The sequence below is a fragment of the Solanum dulcamara genome, chromosome 7 (genome assembly GCF_947179165.1).
Source record: "Solanum dulcamara chromosome 7, daSolDulc1.2, whole genome shotgun sequence".
NCBI lineage: Eukaryota > Viridiplantae > Streptophyta > Magnoliopsida > Solanales > Solanaceae > Solanum > Solanum dulcamara.
In genome coordinates this window covers 12,509,156-12,526,674 of record NC_077243.1, presented here as the reverse complement: position 1 = coordinate 12,526,674, position 17,519 = coordinate 12,509,156, and the positions used below count along the sequence as shown (strand labels likewise).

The window sequence follows — 17,519 nt, the reverse complement described above, 5'->3', positions numbered from 1 at the left end:
TTCTATTTCTATTTCTATTTCCTTTTCTTTTGTTATAAACATTTAATAAGGGGTTAATTATGAAGAGATGAAGTTGATTTAAAATATTTGTAAATTTAGGGTAAAAAAATTAAAAGATCAAAATTTTTTAACAAAATTCAAAATTTCACCCATTTTCTCCATTTTTTAAATGCATTTCTTCTCTTTCTCTGTTCTCTTCTCCTATATTCTCTTTTCTTTTCCCCAATTTTTTCTTCTTTATTCGATTTTCTCTGTTTTCCTCTCCTCTCTTCTCTTCTCTTTTCTTTTCTTTTTCTCAATTCTTTCACTCCGATTTAATTGTGAAAATTATTAAAAAAAAATTGATGAAAAGAGAAAAGAAGAGATGAGAGGATATGTTGTTTATATAAACAGGAGTTGTTCAAGCAACCAAGAGATGTTGTTTAAACAACTCTAAGTTGTTTAGTTCAAACAACATAAGTTGTTTAAACAATCAAAAATTGTTTTAAACAACCAAAAGTTGTTTAGTTCAAACAACCAGAAGACATTTATACAACCCTAAGTTGTTTAGGTGTTTTTTATGATTCTTTAGTTAAAATAATGAGAATATTTTAAATATTAGCTAGTTGTTTGGAGAAATATGACAATATTTGCTAATTATTTTGGAGATCGAGATATGAAAATATTTGTTAGTTATTTAGACAAATGTTTAAACATCGGTGTTTGAAAAGCTGGAATGTGTTGAGATTGAAAAAAAAGAAAGAGATATGGAAGAAGAAGCCGCTCCCGCTGAAAAAATGAGCAGATTTTCTGAAAATTGTTTGTTGTCCTTTTGGCTAAACAACCCTCTTATATGTTGGGCCTATTTGTAAATAGCAAAACTTTGGGGTGTATAAAAATATTCTTTTTTAAATTATCATAACCCATTAATATCTAATTATACTAGAGTTCCTTTTACCAAATTTTTAAAACTTGTGTCTTAAATCCTCAAATAGATAACTCAAAAATCTCTTTTAATTCTATCTCCCCCGCCCCCCCCCCCCCCCCCCCCCAAAAAAAAACACTCATTCCCAAATTTTTTCCAAGCTTTTCCTAAAAACTATTTTGGCCAAACACCACCTAAAATTGTGCTGATTCGGGTTTAATATCAATAGTGGCGGGCCGATGCTGGGAGACGGCCGGCCGATCAGCGGAATATCCTTTTTGTTAAAAACTACAAAAAGAAAAAAACAAAGAAAAGGGAAAGATCAAAAGAAATGTTGAGTTGCCAATGGGGCAGCTTCAGTAGAGTATCCCCATTTCCCTTGCAACAAGCACAACTGAATAAGGCGTTAAACTTGAAGAAACAGTGTTGCCTTACCAAATCATCAATGGAGGATTCCAGTTCCCAGGCTCATCAATCGCCCTTTCAGTTTCTGACGAAGAAGCCTTACGAAGCTCCTCCATGGGCTTCACATCTTAGCCCCATTCCCTCTCACACCTTTTCACTTGGTCATGTAAGATAACAATCTCTCTATATATTTGTGGTTATTCTTTGTTTGTGTAAAGCGCGCGAGAGGATTAATCATTCGTTTTTTGTTTTTGAAATTTTGGGATTGTTGTTAGTTTCCGACTCCAATTCACCAGTGGAACCTGCCTAATTTGCCGAAGAACACCGAGGTCTGGTTAAAGGTAAATTCATTTTTTTTCACTTCTCCTCTATCTTAAGCTAATCCATTTTGAAATAATGATGGTGTAAGACGCGCAAAACATTCACTATGCACAAAAAACAGGAGGAAGTGTTTAAGCTATTGAGTGCTAGGCGCTAGCTTGATAGAACTCTGTTTGAGCAATGAAACAATGTTAACTGAAGATATCTGATTTTTACGAGGCAAACATGATGTGGTCTGCTCCGATCATTTCAGGACTTGAGAAATGTTGATTTTATATCCGGCATTTTTGTGATTTTGGTTTATGCATGTCTGCTTGAAGGAAGTACTTGTGAAGTTGTTACTCATACTAACTGTGTGAGAGAGTTTCTTCAATCTACTGCATATTTCGTGTGTATGGTATATTTAATTTGAGTGCCCGAATTTCACTTTTTAGTTATAAATAATTATAAGAAAAGAGCAGTCAAAGTCTTAGAAATGTTAGCTACATATTTGATAACATAGATCTCATTCCAATGAAATTTTATTGGAGTCATTACTCGAAACATTTATATGTAATACATGAACCACCTAGTTTATGTGTTCATATAGATGCATAAAATGTTGGGTATTGGTATATTTTTGATTAATAAGTTGGATATTGGTATTACGACATATAAATGTTTTTCTGAGGATATACACTGGTAAAAAGATAAATATATTGTGATAACTACTACGAAACTAGGGGGTAAAGTGATAACAAATGTATCCTTCTATTTTCGTGCTAATAATGAAGAATGGGATAACCTAAATATTTGAAATAACTTTTCGAAGTTATTTGCAGTGGCATTAGACATGAGTACTTTTTAACGTGTGTGTGTGTATGTTTTTGTGTATGTGTTTTAGGGTAAAAAGAGGAAAACAGAATAAAAGGAAAACAAGTTAAAGGACATGATTGAATACACCACACTGAGAAAATATCAGAATAAGTTAAGGATTACTGGGGTATCTAATCCCATTCACTCCCCTAGCTTTCGTCTCAACTGATGTCCATCAAGTGCATTTTGCATCATGATTATCTGGATAATTTGCGCTTTGTTGGGTCACTGCAAAGAGGTACGCTTAGACGACAATCGTTTATAAGATAGATGGTAAACCTTCCTCTAGAAAATATACATATTAAAACAAGAAAATGATTCCTCTGGAAAATATTTCATGGTATAAATAAAGTGCAAGTTGTTGTTTTACAGGGAGCCTGAGTATGAGGATTTCTTTTTGTGCTATTGTTTCTCTTATCTGTTCGACTGTTTTCATGCCAGTGTCACTATTCCAGGCGCTTTATAACACTAACTAACTCTGAATTTGCAGCGTGATGATCTGTCAGGAATGCAATTGAGTGGAAACAAGGTCAGAAAGCTGGAGTTCTTGCTGGCAGATGCTGTGGCACAGGGCGCTGACTGCATAGTGACAATAGGTGGCATACAAAGTAATCACTGTCGTGCTACTGCTGTCGCTGCCAAGTACTTAAACCTTGACTGTTATCTCATCTTACGCACTTCAAAGGTATACCATAATCGTTCTCTTGGTATTCTGTTTACTTCAAAGGACTTTCTTCTTTTGGTGTAAAGAGGAGGCTGTAGAGGATGCTGAGCAAATTTTAGATTTTATAAGATCCTTAAAGGTTTCTGTGCAGCAAGTTTTTGTCTCATCTTTGAGCCAGTTTTAAAGATCTTTTGATGGTACCCGACATCTCCTTAATGCTGAAGAATATAACACTACCTTTTATCAACAAAAAAAAATATTCTATTTGATTCATTCATCTTCTGAAAGTCATATCTTCCTGTTGATGTGAATAACTTCTTTAGTTATGTCACAGTTACTCGTGGATAAAGATCCTGGATTAACTGGGAACCTCCTTGTTGACCGTTTAGTTGGAGCACACATTGATCTTGTTTCAAAAGAAGAATATGCAAAAGTTGGCAGTGAGGTCTGTTCTTTCTTCCTCGTAATTTTACATTCCTCCTCTTGTGTTTTTATTGCATTAAGTTTTAGGCTCTTTTTCTTTCTTTCCGCTGCTTGCACAAGGAGACTTTTGAGGTAAAGGTAGTTTGATGCTGCAAAGAGACTTTTTGAAGATGTTTGATTAGATTACAAAGCTGCGCATCCTGTTCTAGTATCATATGTACTAGTTGCATCAGCTGTTTATGATGTGCTTGTATGTCTCACTGGAAATTGTCAAGCGATAAATCACCTATTATTTTGCGATCCATGTTATTTTCTTTGATTGTCAACTACTGATCCTTAATAATCTTCTGGGACTCCATACCCAAATAGATACCAGTGTGAAGACAATATTCTATGCATCAACAATCCCAAGTAATGAGTATTTTAAGCTTACAAATCAAGAACTTAATGCAGACTCCATCCTTATCACTTATTGGAGTTGATGAACTTTATATTGCAGTATTACACATGAAAGTGACTCTACTATAAAGGTTAACCATACATTGGAATTATTTCATTAAGCCAGTATGTTGTTTCAGTTTCAAATAATTTCTTTCACTTCTCTCGTTGGGTTGATCAGTAAGAAATGTTGAAATAGACTCGAGGGAATTGCTTCCCCGTGCAATGCTTAACCAAGTCCAAACACAAAGGAAAGTACAATACGGGGGATCCTATACTGCCCTCTACTTAGATAGGAATTCAGGAAAATTAAGATACTATTTCAGTTTAAACCTATCAACAAGGACATATGTAATGTGGACACAAAGGTTGCAGTCGCATTCTTTCCTTTGACATGGAAATTAATTGTACAGTTGAACATTTTGAAAAAGTATACCTTTGTACTAAATTCAGGAAAATTAAGATACTATTTCAGTTCTAACCTGTCAACAGGGACATATATAATATGGACACAAAAGTTGCTGTCGCACTTATTGCCTTAGACTAGAAATATAATTGTACAGTTGAACATTTTGAAAAAGCATACCTTTGTACTAAATTCCACCTGCCTTCAACAAAGTAGTAGTAGGTGCCAATGTTTTTAAAACCTGTATGATGCATAGTTGAACCATGAAGCTAGGTGAAGTGATAATTTAATGTCTCACACGTTTAGTTAGCCCTTCAGTGCAGGCACTAAGACACTCAGGTGTACGACTTGCTGACCAGACACACTATCTTATAGATAGCAGGACTAACAATATAAATAACTCTCTTATCAGAGGGAAAAGTTACAATAAAAATACCTCATAAAATGACATACTAATTTCTAAGAGAGGGTTGTGAATTACAAACTGTAAACTTGATCTTTACATTTGAGTTTAGAAATTTAAAATGGGTTTGAATCTTAATTGACATGGTTGTTGCTTCATATATTTTACCTAATTGCATTTTTTCCAATTTCTTATTTTTTTTTATTTCTAGTTATTTTCTTGCATTACAGTACATTTTTTAGAAGATTTGGTTTGTGCACCTACCTGTTTTGCAACCAGCGACTCAAAATCCTGGATCCTATTTTTCTCACCAACACCAGATATTCACCTAGTGAAATTTCAATTGAAGCGTCAAGGAGTTCTGTCTCTTCCTTCTTCCTTCAATATTGGCGTGTTCCTTTCCTTCAAAATACACAGGAGAATACCCCTTCTCTCTTCCCTCTACCCCGAATGAAAATAAAATACATGCTAGAACTTTTCCCTTTGCCATTGTTATGGAGACTGGTTGAGGATTTCACTGATTCTGTCTCTGGTGGACTAGTGCTAGTCAATGCAAGAATGTGATGCCATGCATACCATGTCAAATCAGTAGTCTTGTTACAAAATTAAAAGAAATAGAAAAAAGTTGCTGATTAATAGGTGAGGTGAGAACTAGTGTTGCCCTCCAATTTTGTGACGTGTTCCTGATATTCCAAGTGGAACTAATAACTGAACTTTGGCCAATTTTCAGTTGTACTGTCTGTCTGTTTCTAGTAGTCTTAAGCTGATAGGCTTTATTATTATAGTACTGATCATAATGTGTGTTATGCCACAGGCTCTTACCAAAATATTGAAAGAAAAGCTGCTAAATGAAGGGAGAAAGCCATATGTCATCCCTGTTGGTGGATCCAATTCTCTAGGAACCTGGTGAGGCTCATTATGTTATGCAACTTCTTGTTCCCTCTGCCGATAAAGTCTAAACCTACTTCATTTCTTCTTCCTAATTTCCAGTGTTTCGCTTGCACCTTGATATGTGTATTGGACTATATTGGGTGCTTGAAGCATCAACATGTTGCCAAAAGTTCTTAATAATAACCTTTAGTTTCTGAGTTTAGTGCGTCTTGCCTTAATTTGAAATGAATATGTAGCCCATTCCCTATTCATTGTGAATCCTTCAGTAGTGAATATCTTTTCCATATCGTGGCCCCAAATTGAGCCATAGAGTGCAGTCTTATCTGGTTACTTCTGGTGCAAGCATTGTCTTCACTTATTTCATTCGCTCTCCTCTGCTGTTTTGTGTCTTACATTGACGCTTATATTTGGATGACTATTTGGGTTTCTATTGAAACTGGCTGTCAATTTTAGAACTCCAGTGAGGCTTAACCCTGTGCTACAGGGATACTTAGAAGGTCCTACCTGCTACCCTGAAATGAATCCCATGTAGAAAGTTTGAAGTACAATCTACTCTTTCATGTTCTTCTTACCAACTGAAACCCTCTCTGTTGGCCTCTTGATATTGAACAGTCAAATAACCTTATGGATTATTGCATTAGCATTCTTCAGCCTTTTCTTTTGATTGGTTGTTGATATTCTTTGCCGCATGTCAATATCTCTGTTATTCCTTTTCAACACAAATGTGAGGGCACTAGGGTAGCCAAGGATGACCTATTTTCTTGATTAACAGAGCTATCAGCTGTTCAGAAGCTAGTAGCCCGGTTAAAATACACGCCAAGGGTTGTACTTTCTATATGCTGGTGTTTATACCATCATTCATAGACTTATAAAATACATGATTAAAGAAAAAGATTGTCATCAGCATCATTAGTTGAATAACCAAGGGTTCAACCCTTTAATTTGTTTGGAAGTTTCTCAAAGGCTTATATTAAAGCATGTCGAATTAATAGTCTGATCATGACCCAACTGCTGCCCCCTTAGCTGGGGTCTTGTACCGAGTTACGCTCTGACCCTCGGTTGTCATCCTTAAGTAATGGAGAGTGATGTTATACATTCTGATTTACTGCACACAGCTGAGCAAATTTTTGTTCTAGAAATTTGCCCTACTTCAGGAAGGAATACAAAATCTGTGCCTTAGTTCACCAATTTTGCTACGTGTGACTATTTTCTTAGGGGCTATATTGAGGCAATCAGGGAAGTGGAGCAACAACTTCAGCACTCGAGCATTGCTCGGAAATTCGACGACATTGTTGTAGCTTGTGGCAGGTTTGCACCTCTTCTGCATAATTTTACCATAGTATGCTATACATGAGATTGTTGCATTTCAAATTGTTCATGCTTGGAATTAAAAGCAAGATTTGCTGAAAATATGGTTGAGAAGTTTGTCCCAAAATAAATAGGAATATACTATGAACATAGAGAATGATCGAGACTTGTACTCTTAATAAGGAACATTATACTCAATTTGACCCATGATATGCCTAATATTTGCTTGACTTCTGTTAGACACACATACACACTCGCTCTCTGTCTCTTGTTTGATACTTTAGTGAGTGTTGCTCTGATAGCTGTTCTTTAATGCATCAATGCATGTCAGTGTCTCTGATATATGTTTTGAGTATCTGTTTTCTGTGGAGGATCTTACTTTGTTGATCCAGGCATCATAACACCGTAGGGGATGTTTTAGGGTCTTGACAAATTTGGTAGACAAATTAAGTTACCTTGCTGGAGGATCTTTTGAATTTTTAACAGATTCTCCCTGGACATTAATTCCGTCACTTCTTTTGGGTGACAGCCAACTTTTCTGTGCTTCCTAGTAACCTGTTTTCCTATCAAAGCATATCATTTGAGAATCTCTATCTTTAAAAACCAGATTAAAAAACCTTTGCGTTACATCTCTGCGTGCATCAGTTGAGCCTCCATGATAGGTGCTTTTGAAGGATCAACAGATTCTATGCGCCCAAGAGTGTGGCATAGTGGTCAATGAACTGGGTTCAAACATTAGAGACTAGGGTTCAAATAACCACCATAATCTAGTGAAGGCAGTGAGAGGGGCAGAAGGAGTTTCTTCTCTGAACCAACTACGTAGAGGGATGAATCCTTCAGTATGCAGAATTAGTGCTTTAGCTGAAGTGTTTTGTAAGCTTAAGATGTCTGTGTCATCACATTTAAAATGGAATGTTTATTCCCGTTTTCTTGGAGATGGAGGGGTCAGGCTTGATTTCTTCTTTGCTGCAATAAAATCACCCAAGCTATGGTTCTAATAGTAATAATAATAAAAAAAAGAAGGATCAAATTACGGTGGAGACAAAAATACTAGATGATTTCTTCTTTATCTGCCTAAACCTTGGCGGCCAGAGTTACGTGGTACCTTAGCTAGTGGGAGGTAGCAGATACCCAGTGGATTATGCGAGGAGCACAAAAACTGGCCCGGCCACCACCATTATTAAAAAAATGTCTTCAACAGGTTCTCTATGCAAATCCAGCTATTTTGATGCATTCTAATAGAACTGTTACTTATTAATACATTTTATTGATTGAACCTGAAGACATTTGCTTTTGCATTTCTAGATGCCTCAGTTGTGTATCTCTAGTAGAATTTCTGTTATTTTCTGTTTACCCTTCTTCAGGAATGCATTCCCATACTGGATGAGTAACTTCAACTTCCTAAAAATGATCTTTTGTTGGGGCTGGAGTTAGCTTATGGTGAAAGTCGTGATTTAATTATTTTTCAGTGTTTTAACCTCAATGCTATGTCTCAATGGTTTCCAGTGGGGGTACAGTCGCTGGTTTGGCAATTGCATCCATGCTCAGTGGCTTGAAAGCAAAAGTAAACTGCTTGTCTTATTTGAAATTGCCCCCATCTTCACAAAAAAAAAACGTCACTAATAACTGGGTTTGATTTGTAGATTAATGCATTTTGTGTCTGTGACGATCCGGATTACTTTTATGAATATGTTCAAGGCCTACTTGACGGAATTACTGCAGGGGTTAGCTCCCGTGATATTGTTAGCATCGAAACTGTAAGGACTTCATTGTTTTCTCTTTTCTTTAAGCATAACTGTTTTACATTCATCCATTTTATTGTGTAACTTCTTGTTGCTCAATAACTATTGACATACTAATTCACGATAAAAACAATGTGATATCAACTATTGGTTATAATTCATGGATATTTTGTTCTTTTTTAACTGTAAATGTTCTTTCTTCCCATATTACACATCCAACATAGCTTTTGATTTTTAACGTAAACGGCAATGGCAATGCTCAAACGAAAAAAAAACACTTATTTTTGAAAGACCTTCATGGCCGAAATCTTTGATGGATATTTTCCCTGTTAGTCATCGAAATCTTACATCCATGTTCAAGAGGAAATTATGGAAGTAGTTCTGCATATGAAATATTAGTCTAGTTCTCTAAGGAACCTCTTGGTATCAACTATTCTTGTCTTTGCACTTTCGTATTTTAACAGGCAAAAGGCCTTGGGTATGCTATGAGCACCGCTGATGAGCTTAAATTTGTGAAGCAAGTTGCTGAAACCACAGGTGTTATTCTTGACCCTGTCTACAGGTATGGCCAATTGTGCCTTCTCATCTTTTACGTCATGGCATGTCAGCCTTCGACAGACTGTACACAGGATTGCCTGTACTATGTAAAACGTATTACATTTAACATGTTCTCCAGTCTTAGAAACAGCCTATTCTTATGAACTATGCCGTTTGGACTCTCCAAAAATGTTTCGCACCCTTGTCGGATCCTCCAAAAACTACAGTACTTTTTTAGGTTCTGACACATACCCATCGGCATTTTTAAAGAGTCTTAGCAACATAACTTATGAATGCATCAAATCTTGAAGAGGTTGGAGAATAATATATTCACTATAAAACCTGTAATAGTAGAATCCTGGGTTATTTATAATAAAAATAAAAATAGAATGGTGGAATCCTTTTTTGCTGATTTTTGTACTTAATATCATAACATTTTGTGTTACAAAAGCATCCCCAACTCAGGTAACTTGAGATCTCAGAAAACACACTAAATCTAACCAGGAAAGGGAAATAAAGAAACAACGTTATTGATATTGATGTTGTAAACTTTTTTGAGATAAGTAACAGTTCTATTCAGTAAAAACTTAGCCACCCCAGAAAAAGGTGCTAAGTTGGAAACTTTACAAGCATCTAAAGTGTGCTTAAACCCCTGCCCAGAACCCTATACAATTATACATTGCCAATTCAATCTACTAACTCCTCTGACTTCCCCCCGCATATGGAAGTCTGGAAACTGAACCTTGCACTTGAATTTTTACCTAAAGCAAACAAGAACAGTTAGACATGATTGATGTACAACTCAAACTACTCATATTGATTTCTCGAGGATACTTTATCGACACATTCTTCTGATTGTTAATTCTCACAGTGGTAAAGCAGCTTATGGAATTATGAAAGACATGGGTGCAAATCCAAGAAAGTGGGAGGGAAGAAAGATTCTCTTCATACACACAGGTGGGCTACTAGGTTTGTATGACAAAGCTGATGAAATAGTCTCATTAATGGGCAAATGGCGTAAAATGGATATCAATGAATCTATCCCTAGACAAGAAGGCATCGGCAAAATGTTCTGAAATTACCGGGAAAAGGTGATAACATTGCTAGATTTAGATGAATATAGGTGTTTTCTGCCCACTTCTAAGAGTAGTTGTGTTATGGAGGTATGGTTTCTTCTTGCTATCCTAGGGTCAGCCTTTAGTGACATTTTAGGGTGAGGTTTCTCCCTTGATTGTTTAAATAATGATGGTATCTTATGCTCACCTCAATGTTACTGTCACTGGCACACGTAAATGTAACTCTGCCTACCAAAAATTAGGCCAATGGAATACAATCATCTATAGCCTTTTTTTTTTGTTGCTTTCCTGGAATTTTGAACCTTCTAAATATTTTTCTTAAATAATTGGAGTGTAAATGGTTGCTGTTCAAGTAGAGGGCTCATGACTAGCAATGAGGCAGTTATACAATTTATGTTATCTAGATATCAAATCAAATGTGATCTCTCAATTCTTGAGCTAATTGTACAAATTGCTTACGTGTCCGTACGAGTGAATAATTTAATTGTTCATTCAACTACAACAAACTCTATTAAAATCACTAGCGCTTATTGTGTATCAATAAAGTAACTCAAATCATATTAGTTCTATCTTTGAAGTGCTACAGCTAAAAACTAAACAGATAATGACATTAGTTGCCCTCAAGTTTGATTTTGTTGTATTTGTTTCTTTTATGGTTATGATTGCTTTTTCAATTTTAATATTCAGTAACAATCTTTTTAACCTAATTTTTATTAATATAATTTTTTGTGAGTTAACTGATTCATCCTTTATGATATATAATACTTTTATTTAATTAATTTTGTAAACATTTTCTCTAAGAAAAAATATTTTCAAAAATATGTATTGCAATTGGTAAAAGAAATGTTGGAAGGAACGGAAATTATAGTTTGAAAATGATAATCTTGTATGATAATGTAGAAAATATTATATATAATACAATATCAATCCCAAAACTTTCCATCTGAAATGAAGATGGAATTATAGGTGGGAATCAACTCGTCAACGAGGATGTAATATAATATTTTTATTTAAAAAGTACTTATATATCTTTTGGGGTCCTAGTCAAAAACTATGGAGTTACCTATGAGCGGAAATACTCAAATTGGCGTGTATATTCCAGGTAATTTTCCTGAAAGCCAAAATAAAGTTGGAACACGTAATTGTCAACACTGTGGGAAAGACACATGAATCGATATTAGTACTTCCTTTGATTTACGTGTAGCTGGATAAATAGTTTTATTATTATCAAATTTGTCGTAAATTCAAATTGACGTCATGCAAAAGCTTACAATCGCAAATCATATCGACGATAAATTAGATGAAAAAAGCATAATAAAAACATATTATTAATATAGTTTGGTCATGTGACTAAAGAGAAATATTCAATTTATAGAGTTCTAAACTTTTCTTCCAAGGAAAAATAACCAAATATGAAAAAGCCTTTCAAGAAAAGTAAAAGCAATTAAAGTAATGCTGTGACTTTCCTTTTGAAAAAAATAAAACTCAAATATGATTAAAAAAAATTAGGCAAAATCCTAACAATTCCTTTCACCGACAAAATGACTCAGCATCCAAATTGTATCCACAAAATCAAGAATAAAGTTCTTCAATTTGTTTGATTCTCTTACAAATTTAAGTTGAGGAATAAGATATCCTTCATACTCTAGTGATACCAAATCTGGAGCATCAATCACTCTTATATTCCGAAAATTCTAAATCTTCAAGACCATTCCTTCATTTGAAAACATGTTTGTAGCCTCTGATTTTGCTTTGCTGCAGGAGTAGCTAATCGGCTCTTCGTTTTGCTTCTGCACTTTCCACCCAACTCTTTCGTGGCTTGGAGTTTGGTATGATACACCTTCTTCAATTTTTTAAAGGATCTTCTTGACATTTTAAGTTCAATCCCCTTGAAAAATCGAAGATGAAAAATTCAAGCTCAACTAATCAGATTATCAAATAATTAAACTTAAAAAATACATTCTCTTACCTTTTAATTTGAAAGCGTAACATTGATGATTTAGATCCATTTTTTATCATTAAAAATAAATACGGAATATTATACAAGTAAACATGATAGTCTAATTAACCGTCTCAATCAAATAAAGTATTAATTCTATTTTTAAATATTTCTACTACTTTTAGAATAATATTTTAATTGGTTGCATAAAATTGACTCTATTGAAAAAGTTTTTAAAATTATAATTACTTAGAACTTACCTAAAGTATCCATTTGTGATAATAGATAACATACAATAATTTATGTATAGTTATCCGTGTCTTATCATTTATTACAAAAAAAATTATATTAAAAAATTATCTAATGAACATAAGATCTCTTTTTAAAATTGTTTTATGCCTTTTACTTGAGCCACACTCTAGAGTCACGAGAACCAATTTGCTATTACTACACATTACTATTCATTGAGTTTGTCTTTACAGATATTAAAGATATGATAAGTTAGCATTATTGCATATCTAATGTTAGTATTTAACTATTTATATTGATAGACTCTTTCACATTAACAAAATGTTCGCCATCAATTGTAATATGTTACCTTGATTTTTATTATCTAAAACTTATTGTTTGATATAAAGATATAAGCAATTTAATTCAAAGTTTAAAATATCATGTGAAAATAAATTGTAACCTTTAAAAGGAGATTTACTACATTTTTAATGTCATGACTAAATAAGGAAATACATAATTTTTAAATTAATTAGAAAGGTCAAATAATGAATACATCAAAATATTAGTTTTTTTTAAAAAAAATTACTTTTACTTGTTAGTTTTGACATATACCGCACATCCAAATATTCTAAGATGAGAAATGTTCGGCTTGTGACCAAAAGTCAATTATAATGGAGAGACTTTATGATAACTTGTGGGTCTGATCCGCACAAGACATGATGCATGCAAAATAGCATGACCCCATAATAAAATGAGAAGTTTTGTTCTCATAAGCATTGGTCTAGCAATTAATTGGAGACGTTTAATCAATGATTCTGCTAGACCATTTTGAGTATGAACATGAGCAATCGAATGCTTAACTTTTATCCCAGTGGACAAACAATAATCATTAAATTCCTGAGATCTGAAATCACCAGCATTATCAAGACGAATTGTCTTTATTGCATAATCTGAAAAATTGTGCTCTTAGCTTAATTATTTGAGTAAGTAATCTCGCAACTGCCATATTACGAGTTGATAATAAGCACGCATATGATCATCTTGTACATGCATCTATTAAAATCATATAATATTTAAATGGTCCACATTATGGTGAATATACCCACATATATCACCCTGTATACGCTCCAGGAATGTTGGGGATTCAATTCCCACTTTGATTACTGATGGTCTAGTAATCAATTTGCCTTGAGAATATGCATCACAAGAGAATTCTTTAAATTGAAGAATCTTTTGGTTCTTCAAAGAGTGTTCATGTGGACTCTCTTGCGTATCATATTAGAACCGGGATGGCCCAACCGGTCATGCCAAATAATAAAATCATTTGAGTTAGTAAACATTTGGCTTACTATAGCATGTGTTTCAACTATGTTAATACTTGTGAAGTATAAGCCGGATAAAAGAGCGGGTAATATTTCAAGTATAAATTTCTTGCTCGATATCATTGTAGTAATGTGAAGATATTCATTTTTTTCATCATTTGTAGTCTCAATATGATAGTCATTTTGACGAATGTCTTTGAAACTTAATAAGTTTCTTTGAGACTTACTACAATATAATGTTTCATTAATTGTTAAAATTTGTTCCTCCGATAAGTACAACTTTAACTTTTTCGGATCCTTCAATTAATCTTGTACTACCAGATATTGTGTTAACATTAGATTTTTTTCATAATCAAATAAGAGAAATATTTCTTATCTCTTAAAATAGTGTGTGTTGTGGCACTATTTTAAAGTTTCACAAAATGATCGGGCATACGACATTCACGTGCCCAATGAACCTTCATGCCACATCAGTGACAAATATTAAATTTACCTCTCGAAGGATTATTTTAAGGAACTTTATTGTTCTCATGTTTATTTCCATCATGATGACGATAATTATTTAGTTTTTACCACGTCCTCGCCCACATCCACGACCACTGCCACGATCGCGGCCGCGGCCGCGATAACTATTATTTTGATTTAGACTAATTATGTGCTGCTACAATATTTGCTTCAGGGAATAGAGAAGATTCAGTGGGACGGATTTCATGATTTTTCATGAGCAAAATATTATTCTTCTCGGCCACAAGTAGGCATGTAATTAATTCAGAATATTTCTTAAACCCCTTTTCACGATATTGTTGTTGTAGCAACACATTTGAAGCGTGAAAAGTGGAAAAAAATTTCTTAAGTAAGTCATCATCAGTGATAGTATCTCCACATAATTTTAACATGAAACTTACTTTGTAAATAACAGTATTATACTCTGTCACAGTTTTAAAATCTTGAAATCGAAGGTGTATCCAGTCATATCGAGCTTTTGGCAACACCATAAGTTTTAGGTGGTGATATCGATCCTTCAAATTAGTCCATGATTCAAGAGAGTCTTTCACAGTTAAATATTTAATTTTTAATCCTTCATAAATATGATGACGGAGAAAAATTATGGTATTTGCTTTATCTTGGCTTGATGCTTTATTTTCTTGTTTAATAGTATCACCAAGACCTTTAGCGTCAAGGAGAATTTTAGCATCAAGGATCCATGACAAATAATTTTTTCTAATAATGTCAAGTGCCACAAACTCAAATTTTGATAAAATTTGACATGATAAAAACTGAGATAAAAATTAATTTAGAAATAACAAAGATAACTAAAATTAAATTTCTTCAGTAGATATACATGATATAGAAGTTAATTTGCCTGAAGAAAATTAGAGTTTCGTGCTAATAAAGTGTTATAAAAGTAATAAGATTATAAGAAAAGTAAGCAAAAGACAAAAAAGAAAGACAGAAAGCGGAGAAAGTTGAGTGAATTATTCTCTGTGTGTGTTTTGTTCCATGAGAACATATGGCTATTTATAGCCAAACTATCATGAAAAAAGAAAGAGACATAATCTAATTTTTCCATTATGTGGACTCTATTACTAATGGAGCATCCACTTCTCCCTATTACTAATGGAGCATCCACTTCTCCCTATTTCATAATATTATTTAGCAAATGAAAGTCTAAATGCCTGTTGGTCACAAATATTCTTAGAAAAAATTTGGGAAAAAATTGGAAAACAGTGTTTAGTCATACAACTTGGCAAATATATTCGGCAACATCCCAAGTTCCCAAATATTAGGAAAAAAATAGTATTTGGGACAAGTTCTAGTATTTGAAAAGTTTTAAATATTTAAAAAAATTACCTCAAACCTTTATATTTTATAAAAAACACTCATCATTTATTTATTCTAACTATTATTTATCTACCTCCTCCGAAATAATTTGAGTTATCAATGACAAGTTTAAAATAGCGATTTTAGTCCCTGTGTTATTGTATAATTCCAGTTTTAGTCCTGAATTATTTGACTATGCACATTTAACCTTCAATTATTTGAAGTGCGCGATTTTGGTCCTTGCAGTTAACAAAAGTTAATTATTTAACAAAATGATTATTTTAAAATATATAAAATAAAATAAATTGAAGGGTTAGTGATTCTAAATGCTTGAAGAATTATGCGGGAAAAAAAATTAAATTTAATACAAACTAAATGTTAAATTTTTAAAGAGTGAAAGTTGTTAGAACATCATTGATAGCCTTAAGGAACATGTCCACCTATTAACCCCTCAAATGTAATCGTATTTGACCTTGATTAGTAACCATTGAAAAAGAGAGGAAGAACAAGTCGCTAAAGAATAAAAAATAGAGCATTTGAATAAAATGGAGCTAATGAATGAAATATAATTTTAATTTTGTATACATAATTCTTCAAGCATTTAAAATCACAAACCCTTTATTTTATTTTATATATTATCAAATGATCATTTTGTTAAATAGTTAACTTTTGTTAACTTCAAGGACTAAAACCGCACACTTTAACTAAAATGAAGATTAAATGTGCATAGTCAAATAACACATGAACTAAAACTGGAATTATGCACTAACAAAGGGACTAAAACCAATATTTCCTCTTAAATATGTGATAAATGTATTGCTCTTGCCCATATTGTTACTTTGTTGTTGTTGATTGTTATCAATTATGTTATAAGACTATTTTTTAACGGAACATATTCATTATAAAATGATTATACAAACTTATGTATATTTTAAATAATTTTTAGAACTTACGGGTATAAATCTTATTTTTTCAAATAGCCAAATATTCTTGGAAAAAATTGTGGTCAAACGCATGGTGAAACTTCACAAAAAATAACTTGCCAAAATATTTAAAAATTTGGGGTCAAACGCTAACTAAGCGAATTGACATTTAACAACCATAAGTGTATTCTGCACAAAATAGGAGGGGCAATTTCTATTCACACACGTCTCTCTCTTCAAAATTTTTCCCTTAAAAATAGTAAACGATATTTAATACCATCTCTCTCTTCTAACTTCCTACCATTTTTTCCTAAAACCAGCAAAAGGTTATTTAGAATTATCTTTCTCCTTAAAATTAGCAAATGATATTTAGTCACGATCTTGACCCGCCGTGATTGGCACCCACTTTAATCATACGGTGGGAGAACCATTATTACAACCCAACTAAACAATATTGACAAGAGGCAAACATTTAAAGATGTGAAAACAAGTTTAAATAACAATATTAAAAGCTGAGTTCCCATAAACTCAATAAGTTGACAAACAAGATATAAACAATGCGGAAATTCACCCCTAGACCCTAAAAGTCATTATAACAAAACTTCTACTAACAAGTCTAAGAATGTGGATACAACCCCGAATCAAAACATAAAAACAAGAGTCTGAAAGGTCCAAGTCCTGAAGGAAGGACCAAGACTGAAGAGAATTTACGGTAGCTTGAAAGAGCTGGCTCACACTTAAATTAGGTAATCAACGACGCCTGAAGATACTATGTACTCAACAAAGACAGAGTAAGTGCAGTATCAGTACATAAAATAATGATGTACTGGTAGGATCACGCGACTATTCCAGTAAATGAAATATATAACACGTAACTACAATACAATAAGTACACATATATAGAATACTT

At 33.4% G+C, this 17,519-nt stretch overlaps 1 protein-coding gene across 1 annotated transcript; it reads left to right on the top strand.

The window, feature by feature from the left end:
- The first annotated feature begins 1,125 nt into the window (after positions 1-1,125).
- LOC129895036 (putative D-cysteine desulfhydrase 1, mitochondrial) lies at positions 1,126-10,652 on the top strand. The gene is made up of 10 exons (XM_055970665.1): positions 1,126-1,475; positions 1,585-1,650; positions 2,976-3,170; positions 3,484-3,594; positions 5,634-5,725; positions 6,926-7,018; positions 8,525-8,582; positions 8,662-8,775; positions 9,225-9,322; positions 10,169-10,652. The coding sequence occupies exons 1-10, from the start codon at positions 1,236-1,238 to the stop codon at positions 10,371-10,373; spliced, it is 1,272 nt and encodes a 423-aa protein (XP_055826640.1). The 5' UTR covers positions 1,126-1,235; the 3' UTR covers positions 10,374-10,652.
- The last annotated feature ends 6,867 nt before the right edge of the window (positions 10,653-17,519 follow it).